The sequence below is a fragment of the Chamaea fasciata genome, unplaced genomic scaffold, assembly GCF_029207755.1.
Source record: "Chamaea fasciata isolate MVZ Bird 193981 ecotype frontalis unplaced genomic scaffold, bChaFas1.0.hap1 SCAF_28, whole genome shotgun sequence".
Classification (NCBI taxonomy): domain Eukaryota; kingdom Metazoa; phylum Chordata; class Aves; order Passeriformes; family Sylviidae; genus Chamaea; species Chamaea fasciata.
The window spans coordinates 2011574-2024396 of NW_027094113.1; the positions used below are offsets into that span (position 1 = coordinate 2011574).

General features: G+C 54.1%; 1 protein-coding gene across 2 annotated transcripts in view; it reads right to left on the reverse strand.

The window, feature by feature from the left end:
- Nucleotides 1-12823, reverse strand: part of ZAP70 (zeta chain of T cell receptor associated protein kinase 70) — a 34789-nt gene that overhangs the window by 1492 nt on the left and 20474 nt on the right. For both annotated transcript variants that reach the window (XM_066205650.1, XM_066205651.1), the window contains exons 3-12: nt 10294-10454; nt 8432-8570; nt 6780-6858; nt 6116-6156; nt 4904-4952; nt 4168-4348; nt 3156-3362; nt 2727-2919; nt 1571-1711; nt 110-222 (exon numbers count right to left, since the gene is read on the reverse strand). In XM_066205650.1, the coding sequence (XP_066061747.1) occupies nt 110-222; nt 1571-1711; nt 2727-2919; nt 3156-3362; nt 4168-4348; nt 4904-4952; nt 6116-6156; nt 6780-6858; nt 8432-8570; nt 10294-10454 (1304 nt within the window). The remainder of the gene's footprint in view (nt 1-109; nt 223-1570; nt 1712-2726; nt 2920-3155; nt 3363-4167; nt 4349-4903; nt 4953-6115; nt 6157-6779; nt 6859-8431; nt 8571-10293; nt 10455-12823) is intronic.

The window sequence follows — 12823 nt, forward strand, 5'->3', positions numbered from 1 at the left end:
GGGGGGCTGAACTGGATGGGCTTTAAACTCTTCCAACCCAAATTTCCAATCCCATTGTGGGATTTGGTGACTCTGATGGAGCTGATGGACACCCTGGTGAGATGCTCACCTGTATGTCCAGCACTGCTGCATCAGGGAGTACATCTCAGCCGGGCACTCCTGGGGACAGTCCATGCGCTTGCCCTGCTCGATGAAGCTGATCACCTCAGGCCCCTTCATTTTCTGAGATGGGAGCAAGCAGGAAAGGGATTAATGTGTTCAGAGCTGGCAGCAGGGTTAGAGGAGACAGGTTACAGCTGGGCCTGGGGTGGAGCTTTGGTCTCACACCCCCCACACCCAGCAGAGTCACTGTTCCCACCCCAGCAGCCGGAACTGGTGTCACAGGCTGTGGCCAGGCCATCCTGCACATCCCATCCTGCACATCCCATCCCACAGACCCCATCCCGCAGATCCCATCCCACAGACCCCATCCCTCAGATCCCATCCCACAGACCCCATCCCGCAGATCCCATCCCACAGACCCCATCCTGCACATCCCATCCCATAGACCCCATCCTGCACATCCCATCCAATAGACCCCATCCTGCACATCCCATCCCGCAGATCCCATCCCACAGACCCCATCCTGCACATCCCATCCCACAGACCCCATCCCACAGATCCCATCCCATAGACCCCATCCTGCACATCCCATCCCACAGACCCCATCCCACAGACCCCATCCTGCAGATCCCATCCCGCAGATCCCATCCCACAGACCCCATCCTGCAGATCCCATCCCACAGACCCCATCCCACAGATCCCATCCCATAGACCCCATCCCACAGATCCCATCCCATAGACCCCATCCTGCACATCCCATCCCACAGACCCCATCCCACAGACCCCATCCCGCAGATCCCATCCCATAGACCCCATCCTGCACATCCCATCCCACAGACCCCATCCCATAGACCCCATCCTGCAGATCCCATCCCGCAGATCCCATCCCACAGACCCCATCCTGCACATCCCATCCCATAGACCCCATCCTGCACATCCCATCCCACAGACCCCATCCTGCAGATCCCATCCCAGCCATCCTGCAGACCCCATCCCACCCTGCCTCCAGATCCCATCCCACCCAGCCCCCACACTCCACCCACCCTACTCACCCCATCCCTGCTGTCCCACCAACTCCGTCCCACCCTCCAGGTCCCACCCCACCCAAACACGGGCCCAGCAGTGGATGAGAATTGATTCTTTTATCTCTCAAGTGAGCAGAAGGATCAAAGAGAAGAAGGATCAAAAAACTGCTTCGATTCAAACCCAAATTAATTCTCTTTGTTTTCTATTTCTTCTCTCTTAAAACAAACACAAAGCTGCAGGATCCAGCTCCATTTATGCCTTTCCCAAAGTGAAGTGGGGCTGTCTCCTTTCCCACGTGTCCAACTGTGGGAGCACTCACTCAAGGGAGTAGGAACTGTGTCTTCAGGGTGTCCCTGTTGTGACTGTGACACCCATGGGTGACAGAGCCAGCTCTGCCTCACCTTGTGGGGTTTCTACCTCACCTTGTAGGGCCCTGCCTCACCTTGTAGGGTTTCTGCCCGAAGCTGAAGGCCTCCCACATGGTCACACCGTAGCTCCAGACGTCGCTCTTGCTGGAGAACTTGTGGAAGAGGATGCACTCTGGGGCGTACCACTTCAAGGGCCACTTCCCTGCTGTCCTGGCCTGCAGAGCAAGGAGGGACATTCCCAGCCTGAGGCATCAAGTGCTGGGAGCTGCACCTCAATTCTGCTCCATGTTTGTGTCAAATCTGACACTGCTGAAAAAATCACCTGAAATGGGAGCTCCGAAGCCCAGCCCAGGCCCTGCTGTGCTCTTGTGCAGGTGCTGAACGCCCGTGGTGCCACCCTCCTCCTGCCATCTGTCCCCAGGGCTCAGTTAAACCATGGAGTCATGGAATGGTTGGGGTTGGAGGGACCTTAAAGCCCATCCACTGCCACCCCCTGCCATGGCAGGGACACCTTCCACTGTCCCAGACTGCTCCAAGCCCTGTCCAGCCTGGCCTTGGACACTTCCAGGGATCCAGGGGCAGCCACAGCTGCTCTGGGCACCTCTGCCAGGGCCTCCCCACCCTCCCAGGGGACAATTCCTGCCCAATCTCCCATCCAGCCCTGCCCTCTGGCAGTGGAAGCCATTCCCTGTGTCCTGTCCCTCCATCCCTTGTCCCCAGTCCCTCTCCAGCTCTCCTGGAGCCGCTTTAGGCTCTGAGCTCTCCCTGGAGCCTTCTCTCCTCCAGGTGAACACCCCCAGCTCTCCCAGTCTGGCTCCAGAGAGAGGAGCTCCAGCCCTGTGACCAGTTTAGTGGCCTTGACTCATTCCAACAGGTTCTCATCTTTCTCGTGCTGGGGGCCCCAGAGCTGGACACAGAATTCCAGGTGGGGTCTCTCCTTTAGTTGAGCACTGCTGGGAAGATCAGCTCTGGCTGACTATTCATCACCTTCTCTTCTCTTCTCTTCTCTCTGGCTCCTCTCATCTCCTTGCCCCACATCCCCCTGGCTGCCTCTGCATCCTCCTTGTCACCAGAGCTCTGCAAAGCCCCTTTTAATGTCACAGCAGTGAGGCAGAGCCTGATGTTGTGCAGAGGGGTCCACGAGCAGCCCAGACCCCCAAGTCTTTGGGGTTCTCATCCTCCCAGCCAGGAGGGCTCCTGCTCCGGAGCCTTTGCTGTGCTCACACCCACCTTGTAGTAGCTGTCATCAGCTCCCAGAGCCTTGGAGAGCCCAAAGTCACTGATCTTGGCATAGTGCTGGTTGACCAGCAGGACATTCCTGGCTGCCAGGTCCCTGTGGACAAAGTTCTTCTCCTCCAGGTACTTCATCCCCATGGACACCTGGTGCATCAGCTCCACGATGTTGCTCGTTGTGATCTCGTCCCTGGGGAAGGTGAAAGGAGAATTCAGTAATAAAGGACCTGCTGTGGTCCCCTCTGATTTTTCCAGCTGCAAGGGAGAATGAGCACAGAGATCTCTGCTCCAGAATCATCAGCCCCTGGAGCCTCACGGGAAAGATTTTTCTTTCTCCTCAGCTTTCCTGCACCTACAAGGGTGGGCTTTTGAAGCAGATTTTGAGAAGAAACAGAGAAAATCAGCCACTTTTTATCCAACACTCACTTCTTGGAAGCCAAGAACCTGTTGAGGGGCCCTCCAGAAGCCATCTCCATCACGAGCATCAGCGACTCGGCCTCGCACACCCCGATCATGCGCACGATGTAGGGGTTGTCCAGCTGGTGCATGATCTGCGCCTCCTTCATCATCTCATCCTTCACTGTCTTCTCGTTGTTGCTCTTCAGCACCTTGATGGCCACGTCGATCTGCTTCCTGCACAGGGGAAGGGCCGTGGGACGGGCTGAGCACAGCTGGGATCAGGGCTCACAGCCAGGGATGGAAATCCCTTTTCATGTGACACTGAACTCTCAACAGCCGGTTCTGGCAGAGCCCTGCACCATTCTGGTGTCCCAGGGTGGAGAGGAAAGGTCACCTCACCCTTGTGGGTGTAGGCAAAGAGTTGCCATCCCAGATCTGGAGACACCTCCCCTCCCACACCGAGATCTGGGTCATCTGTGCCATTTTTCCAGGAGGAAACTGAGGCACAGGTAGGTAAAGATCATCACATTCAACCAGCAACAGAGCCAAGGGTGGCACAACTCCTCAGTGTCACTGCTTTGGCCAGTGACAGCGGTGGCCTCAGGAATGTGGGGTTGTTCCTCTGAGCCCAGAAAGCCCCTTTGGAAGTGGCAGCTGTGTGCCTGGGAATGTGGGGCAGCTTACACACCCAGGGCAATGCAGCTGTCAGTGAAAATCCATGGGAAGTCATGGAATTACAGCATCATATCATAATATTATGGGATCGTTGAGGCTGGAAAAGACCTGCAAGATCATCAAGTCCAACCCCCGACCAAACACCATCATCCCTGCTAAACCCCACCACAAAATCTGCTCATTTCCTGAACGCTTCCAGGGTGGGGCCTCAACCATTACATCCATCAGCCCTCCCCTTCCAGATCATTTCTTATCCACTCCACTGTCACTTTGGGGCCCATCTAGTGACCAACAGGACAGCTGGGGACACCTCGAGCCCAGCCCAGATCCCTCTGCTCCCCCCTCCCCCTGCACCCTCACTCACTTCCTCATTTTGTAAACTCCCTTCTTGACGCAGCCGAAGTTTCCTGCCCCCAGCTCCACCTCATCAATCATCAGGTGGTCCCTCTTCAGGAACAGCTTCTTGTCCTTCAGTTCCTCGGGGTCGCTGTAGGGGCTCTCGTAGACGCTGGTGTCCATGGGCAGCAGGCGGGATTTTCCTGCCCCTTCCCAAGAGGAGCGCTGGTTTATAAACCTGCCCTTCCCCATCCCGCTTTCTCTCATGGATTGGGAAGGGTTTCTCTGCTCTTTTGGCCAATTCACCTTCACCTCCAGCATTTCTCATCCCTCCTGGCCATCTCCCTTCCTATCAACAACCCAGGGCCCCTCCCAGTTCGGGCTGCTGAAGGAGGTGGGATGGAGACAGGAGTCTGAGCATTCCCACCCCACATACCCCAGAAGGGTCTGAGCATTCCCACCCCACGTATCCGCCCTGCCAGCCCTGGGCAGGGCCTTAGCCCACTGAAATTCAGCTGAATTTCACTGTGTATTTAGTGGAAAATGGGGTTAGGACAGAGCTTCATTTCCTGGGTAAGGCAAGGAATGGGGTAGGGCTTGACTTCCTGGGAGCCCGGTGTGGGTGCAGGACCCCGAAATGTCTGGGTTGGTCCTGGGTGATTTTGTAAGAAAGGGGCTGTAGCAGGGGTCCAGGGAGCCCCCGGGCTCCTGGGACATCCCAGTCCTGTTCCCTGTGAGGAGGGGAGGGCTCTGGAGGTGCTCACCTACAGGGTCTGGGGTGTATCCATCTGCATTGAGAGAGCCCAGGGTTCTCTGGAAGAGAAATGAGGAGAAAGTGGATAAAGGAGAAATTGCTTCAGTTGCAAATGAAGGGGAAAGGGACAGGGTGAAACTGCACCCCAACAGAGCCCAGCTGGTGACCCCTCTGAAAGGCCTGAGGTGGGCTGAGGCTGGAGCGCTCTGGAGCCAACATTCCTGTTCCAGTCCTGGCTGCAGTTCCCCCAGGCAGGGCACAGCAGGGATCCAGGGACCCTGAGCACAGCACCCTTCTCCCAGGGGCTGGGCAGGGTGAGGGCTCTGTGTCCCCTCTGCTGTCCCCATCGCAGCCAGGACTCGCAGTTTGCAGTGGGCCAGGAAGGGGAGGGAGGGCTGGAGGCAGCTCAGGTCACAGCCAGAGCGGCCTCGTGAGCACACAGGGACACTGTGCAGCCACTGTCCCCAGAGCAGAAAGTGACAGGGTGGCACAGCTTGGAATGCCAGAGTCACAGAATCCCAGAAGATCCTGAGCTGGATCCCACAAGGATCATTGATCCAGCCCCAGCCCCTGCACAGACACCCCAACAATGCCACCCTGAGCATCCCTGAGAGCTTTGTCCAAACGCTCCTGGAGCTCTGGCAGCCTCGGGGCTGGGACCATTCCCTGGGGAGCCTGGGCAGTGCCCCAGCAGCCTGGAGGCCTCTGTGGGCTGTGAAAGCACCCTGAGGTGATGGGTGAGCCCCCAGGCCTCACTCAGCCCCCCTGGGATCCCCAAACCCGCTGCTTTCAGCACAGCTCAGCGCTCAGTGACTGAGCAGGGACACTCCCCGGGGCAGAGGGAGCACAAAGCCCTGGCCAGGGGCCAGCGGGAGCAGCAGGGCTGAGCATTCCCAGAATCCCAGCACGGCTCCTTCACTCCTGCCTGGCCAGCAGGGCAGGGATGGAGGCTCCCCAAGGACAGCCCCACATGTTGCAAGGAGCTCAGGATGAATGGAAACCCTTCTGAGCTCCACCAGGGGCTGTGCCCAGCCGTTCCCCACCCCCATCCAAGCTGGAAAGGGAACAACGTCCCAGCTGGGCTTAATAAAAGTCCAGTGCAGTCCCTGAGCTTTTAGACAAAAGCAGGGTTTGAAGAGCAGGGTTTGATCAGCCAAGCTTGAAATGCAGCAATATTAGAACCACTGAGGTGCCAGTAAAACAGAGCCTCCCCCAAACTTACGCTCACGGAGGGGTGGGTGGGTGGAACTGGTGCTGCACAGGCTGTGAAGCAGGAGAGAGGATTTGTTATCAGGAGTTTGTCATCAGGAGTTTGTTATCAGGAGTTTGTTATCAGGAGTTTTCCCTGAGCAGGGTCACAGCATCGTCCCTGAAGGACCCTGGGGGTCTGATTCCATCCCCTCCACTCCCCAAAGGAAAATTTCCCCAGCTTTAGCCTAAAAAGGTGTGGAAATGTGTCTGGATGTGGCTGTTATTCCCAAATTTTCTCAGGGAAAGTGCCACCACTGGAGCACCCCGTGGGTCCAGGGGCAGAGACTGGCTGGCAGGACAGGGCAGGCTCTGAGGTGACATTTGCGACACGGGGACCCAAAGCTCCCCCTGGTTTGGAGTGTTCAGAGAGCCAGCAGGGCCCAGCCTTGCAGGACGTGGATTCTCCTGCTCCCCAAAAAGGAGCTCACGCTCCAAACCCATCTGTTGGCCACCAAATCCATTTGGCCAGGCCTGGGGAGTGACACCACCACGGGAGCCTGGCCCAGTCTGCCAGAGGGGCAGAGCCCTCAGTGCCCTTCCCGCCAGGGCTGGGCGCAGGGAGGGAAATGCGGGCTGGAACTGCTCCAGCTGGGGGCAAAGCAGGGCCAGGGGTGGCACTGGGGGAGGCAGCTCACCTGGCATGTTGGGGTTGGGGCAGGCTTCCCTCAGGTAGAAAATCAGCCCGTCTGGTTTGAGTTTTAAGTACTCCACCAGCTGGGAAAGGGATGAGAGGAAAAAGAGATTAACTGTGAGGAGAAAAAAAAATATTTTTTTTTTTCATTATTGAAGGCAACTTCTGTGGCTCAGGGCAATGATTCCTCTCAGATTTACAGCAGGCAGGGCCCAGGCTGTTTCTGTCCTCTGTTTGTGCACTCAGGGATGTCCCAGGGTGGGATTGCATCCCTGGACATCTGCCAGAGCTGGGAAGAACTTGGGAAATTCGATAAAGCCCAAAGAAAGACAAAATCTCCAGTCTGGGTAGGGCATGTTCAGTGCAGTGTTATTGTTGTGCCCGCCAGGAAGGGTTTTAGGCCCTGATGTGTGGGATAAATCCTGAGAGAAAGCAGATCCTTCCCCAGAGGAGCTGCAGGGTTTGTTCCGTGGGTCCCAGGCAGTTGTTTGTGGCAGCACCACTGGATCCAGCTCAGAGGGGACATCACTCAGCTTGGGGACATCCAGCCCTGGGACCAGACCAGGGGACACCAGGCTTTCCCTTCCCCTCCTGGCTGGCTCAGATTTCAGATTCCAGCTGCAATCAGGAGCCTGGCACGGTTCTGTCACCATCAAAATGCCCCAAAGTCTTTGTTTTCAATAAAATTCCGAGTGAAAACAGCCCTGGGAATTCAGGGAATTCCGCAAAATGGGGTTTCTGTCCCTCCGACTGCCCTAGCCAGGACAAAGGAAACTCCAGCATCCACTCCCTGGATAATTTGAGTTAATGGTTTAACTCTTAAATGATTTGTTTTAATTAATTAATCCCAAGCAATATATGCATTAATTATAAATAGTGTGTTATTCTTCAATTACTCTCAGCCAGCATGGAACAAGGTTGCCATGGGCTACTTTTGCCGGGAGCACAGCTTGGGAAAAAACACTGGAATTTTAAGTTTTGATAAACTAACTCTGATATACTCCAATGAACAAAGCCTGGGAGAGGAAGATGGATTGAGGTTGGACATCTGGAATGCAGAATTTATGGACCACGAGGAGACTTTGGAGAAACCAGGAGAAAAAGAAGAGACTAAAAAAGATTCAGTTTAGGCATTGGAGAGTCCCTGCCAGAGGAAAAATAAAAGGACTAAAAAGATTAAAAACATGGTCTAATTAGCAGAAAAAGAGAAATTAATAACCAATAGAGGATGGAATACTAATTCATGAAGGAGAATTAGCAACGAATTATGGAATATTCTGAGTTTGAAGGGACCTCTGGGGATCAGTGGTGACGATTATTAATTGTTAAGTGAAGGGGATCAAACCCACAACCACGGTGTTGCGATGTCATTTAGAACCAATGAACATTAAATTCTTTTTCTGTACAAATAAGTATAAATAGATAAATGTACAAATAAGTGACAAAGTTTTGGATCGGGGGCTGTGGGGAGGGCGGAATTTTGTCAGCCACACACAAACAAACCCTGGCCAGGAATAAAATAATTCCTGACTCGCTGACGACACTAAAAAGATGCTGTTAGAGCGGTTTGTTTATCCCTGATGATTTTGAGGGATTTGGTAATGCTGCAAAGCCTGGGAAAGGTGCCTCAGTTTCTGAGGACACCCAGCCTGGTACCTGCCAGAGCGTGTCGAACTTGGTGCCCTCAGGAATGGAATATTTCCCAGATTTATCGTGATCCACTCGGTAGTGATACACAGTCTTGCCATAGACGAGGGACAGGGCGTAGGAACGGTTCTCCTTCTTTTCTCTCAGCCTGGCAGGAAGGCAAATCATTAATAAATTATTAAAAGCAGCTCTTGGTTTTACTCTGAGGATTGTCAGTGTCAGTGGTGAGTGGGCACATGGAATGGTGTCCTTGCATCCCTGCATAAAATGTATCAATTATGTATATTCCAGCCCAAAATAAAATGCAAGAGGCTGTCTGGAGCTATTTTTAAATTTAAATAACAGACCTGATCGAATACCTCCTACCTCAGGTAAAGAAAACTCCCTCCATTAAGGCAAAAACCCCAACAGAGGCCAAAATTAAGGCACAACTGACCAAAACCCTAAAGCTGGGTTCATTGGAATTGTCACCTTTGTCATTGGAACCTTCCCAACACCCTCTGCAGAGGCTGAGGAGGGATTCTCACCTGCAGCCTCTGACTGTCTCCTCCATCCTCTCCAGCAGACTCCAACCTCCTCTGACGAGGCTCAGGAGGGACCCTTCACCTCCAGTTTTCCACCCCTCTCACAGAACCAGAGAATCTCAAAATAGTTTTGGTTCAAAAAGACCTTAAAGGTCACCCAGTTCCAGTTCCAGTCACCCAGTTCCTCCCACTGTCCCAGGCTGCTCCAAGCCCTGTCCAACCTGGCCTGGGACACTTCCAGGGATTCCAGGGGCAGCCACAGCTGCTCTGGGAAATCCATTCCCGGGCCTCCCCACCCTCCCAGGGAACAATTCCTTCCCATGTAAACCTACTCTTAGTTCCAAACCATTCCCCCTTGTCCTATCGCTCCAGCTCCTGCTGAACTGTTCTCCAGCTAATTCTTTCTTTCCCTAACTCATCCAGGGGAGAATTAAATTATATTCAGGCTGTCTCAGCAGGGCAGAGATGCAGAGAAAAACATTCTCCTGTGTTTTCTGGGCTTTACATGGCCAGCCTGTCAGGTTTTTTTTTTATCTTCCCCCACTGAACCCTCTATCCCTCATCATCCTGTGCAGCAGCAACCAAACTTTATAGAGATATTGAAATATGAAGAACAAATAAAAACTCCAGACTGGCTCTTCATGGTGGGGGCAGACACGGGACAAGAAGAGGTTTGGGGCTCAGCCCATCTTTGAAATATCTGTAACCACTGTGAGCACATTCAGCTACACCTCCTCCGTCATGTGGAACCATTGACAGCAGGGCAGCGGGGGTGGGAAATGGTGAAAACTCCCGGGATCCCTGTGGTGTTGTGGAATCCAGGAGTGGAGCTGGAGCCGAGATCCCAATAAGCCTCTCCAGTGGAAAGGCCACTTGGATAAACTCAGGCAAGGCGGTCAGCTCACACATCCACACACGCCACCTGGCTAGCTCAGCCAGGAGAGGCAGAAGGCCTTGACACCACATCAATTCCAGCAGGTTTATTTCCAGGAGCTGAAGGGAAACCCAGAGTCAAGAAGGGGATCATCTGCCTGTCCCCACTCAAGTATGGGGTTCTGCAGCCAGTGACCTTGAGGTGTGGGGGAAAAACAAAGGGCAGGAAAGGTCAGTGTCCCATAGGGAGAACAGGGCTGGTCACTGGGTTGCAAAACCAATGGAGACACACCGAGGAGAGGAAGGGGGAAACCGGGGCAAACCATCGTGCACAGAGCGCCACTGGGGAGTCCCCTCTGCCAGGCTGGGCAGGTAACTGTGATCTGTCCTGCCAAGGCCAGACCCCGGGTATTATGTTGAGGGGCTGCAGGGATTCCCCAGATCCCAGCATCTCCCAGGGGTTTGGATACTCACAGGAATTTCCCGTCCGGCTGTGCCCCCGAGTAGAGCCTCCGCTCCGCCTCCTCCCGGCTGATGTTGCCGTGGTACCAGGGCATTCTCTCGTGGGCTGTGGTGGCCACCAGCTTCTCCACCTGGGGAGCCTGGCTGATGATGGCCTGTTCCAGGGCATCCCCCTGGGAAAGAGCAGGGAAAGAGACGTCCTGCCACGCTGCTGATGGCTTCAGCACAGCTCATCTGGGGCACATGGCAAAAGAAACTTGGAATGTCTCATCATTAACTGAGACCCAGCAGTGGTTGAATTCTGTTCTGCTGCAGAGCACAGTTCCTGGCTTGTCTCAACTGACCTAATCCCTTAAATCCAGCTGAAGTCCTTTGGCTTTGGTGAGGAAAGAAAGAAGGCACCACATTTATGGGGGAATCTTAATACTGAGCTTGTGGGTTGTCATTCAGCCTCGTGTTCCTTGTCAGTGGCAGGTTGGATCTGAGGCACAGCTGTGTCCTGGCAGCCCAAAGGGGCACCTGGGGGGCACCAGGCCCAGGGAGGGATTGTCCTGCTCTGCTCTGCACTGGGGCAGCCTCACCTCCAGTGCCGGGGGCACTTTGGGCACCACAAGATCAGAAGGATCCAAAGCTGTTGGAGAGTGTCCAAAGGAGGGACACGGAGCTGGGGAAGGGTCTGAGGAGAACCTGAGGGCACTTGGCTGGTTCAGCTGGAGCAGAGGAGACTGAGGGGAGGCTCCTCGGGGGCTGCAGCTCCTCCCGAGGGGAGGCAGAGGGGCAGGGGCTGAGCTCTGCTCTGGGACAGGGACAGGAGCCCAGGAAGGGCTGGAGCTGTGTCAGGCCTTGGGTTGGAGCTCAAGGAAAGGTTCTTCCCCCCGAGGCTGCTGGGGCACTGCCCAGGCTCCCCAGGGAATGGTCCAGCCCCGAGGCTGCCAGAGCTCCGGGAGCTCTCAGGGATGCTCAGGGTGGGATTGTTGGGATGTCTGTGCAAGGTTGGACTGATGATCCCTGTGGGTCCCGTCCCACTCAGGATATTCCATCACTCCATGATTTCCCTTAGAGCACAACCGTTCTGGTGCCCCTGCCCTCCTGGCTGCTCAGCACGCAAGGGAACCAGCACTCGGCAATGTCGGTGCAATCTGGGGCAGAGACCCTGAGTTCCTCTCCCCGGGCTCACTCCGGAGTTCAACCGCTGCTGTCCCTTTGCCAGGAGGTGGCGATGTCCTTTGCGTTATCTGCAGGTGGCCACAGATCTGCTCTGGGGAAAACCCTACAGAATCCCCGGTTCTGGGAGAGAGTTCTGCTACGAAACACTTCATTTTAGCACAGAACACCTCATTCAGCTATAGAAACCCTATAGAACACCTCGTTCACCCTATCAATTACCTCATTTTGTCAAACACATTTGGTGTAAAGAGGCCAAATTTAGAGAGCTTCTATAGAAAGGCCCCATAAGGAGACTGCCTGAGCCATTTTTCTCTGAGGACTTAAAAGAAAATATAGAATCCCAGAATGATTTAGGCTGGAAAAGACCTCCAAGGTCATCGAGAACAAGCTGTGCCCCATCCCCACCTTGCCACCAGAGCACCAAGTGCCACGTCCAGGCCTTCCTTGGACACCTCGAGGGATGGGGACTCCAAACCTCCCTGGGCAGCCCCTTCCAACGAAACAATAAAATGACCCCTGAAAGTGTCTAAGGAGCCAAGGTGGCAGCAGGCAGAAAGGAATGAAGTCCATGGCTTCCAGTGGGACCATTTAGAGTTTTGATTTATGCATATACTGTAGATATTCCAGTCTGCAGTAAAATGCAGGAACCTGTTTGTGGCTATTTTTAAATCTAAATAACACACAGACCTGATCCAACACCCCCTGCCTTGGTCTCATGGGTAAAAACCTTCACTGGCAAAAATAAAAAAACCAAAAAAACCTCCACAGAGGCAAAAATTCTACTCCAAAGAGTGAAAGAGTCCAGAGCAGAAGTCTAAGTCTGGTTTCATTTCATCTTCAGCACAACGTTTGGAGGCACAGGCACCTCACTTATGGAGAGATATTCCCAGAAATCACAGGATATTCTGAGTTGGAAGGGACACACAAGGATCATCAAGTCCAATTATTAACTAAATGGTCCTATAGGGGGATGGAACCCAAAACCTTGGCGTTATTAGCACCATGCTCTGACCAGTTGAGCCAGTCCCAGGACTGGGATGGAGAAACTGCTGCCAGCAGTGCCAGGGACACAGCCGTGGCATGGGGGCCATGTCTTTATGTGCCTCTGGAGCTCCGTGGTTGGGTTTTGGGATGAGTTTGTTTAGATCTGGGATGGGTTTGTTGGGGTTTGGGATGGGTTTGTTTACTTCTGGGTTGAGTCATTGGATCTTGGGATGAGCTGGTTTAGTTCTGGGATGGGTTTGTTGGGGTTTGGGATGAGTTGTTGACTTTTGGGATGGGTTGTTGGGTTTTGGGATTAGAGCTCTGGTCTGAGGCAGGGAACACCCCATGGGCTGTAGAGAAGAAGGACACTGCGGGAAGGCCTGCAAAGTGA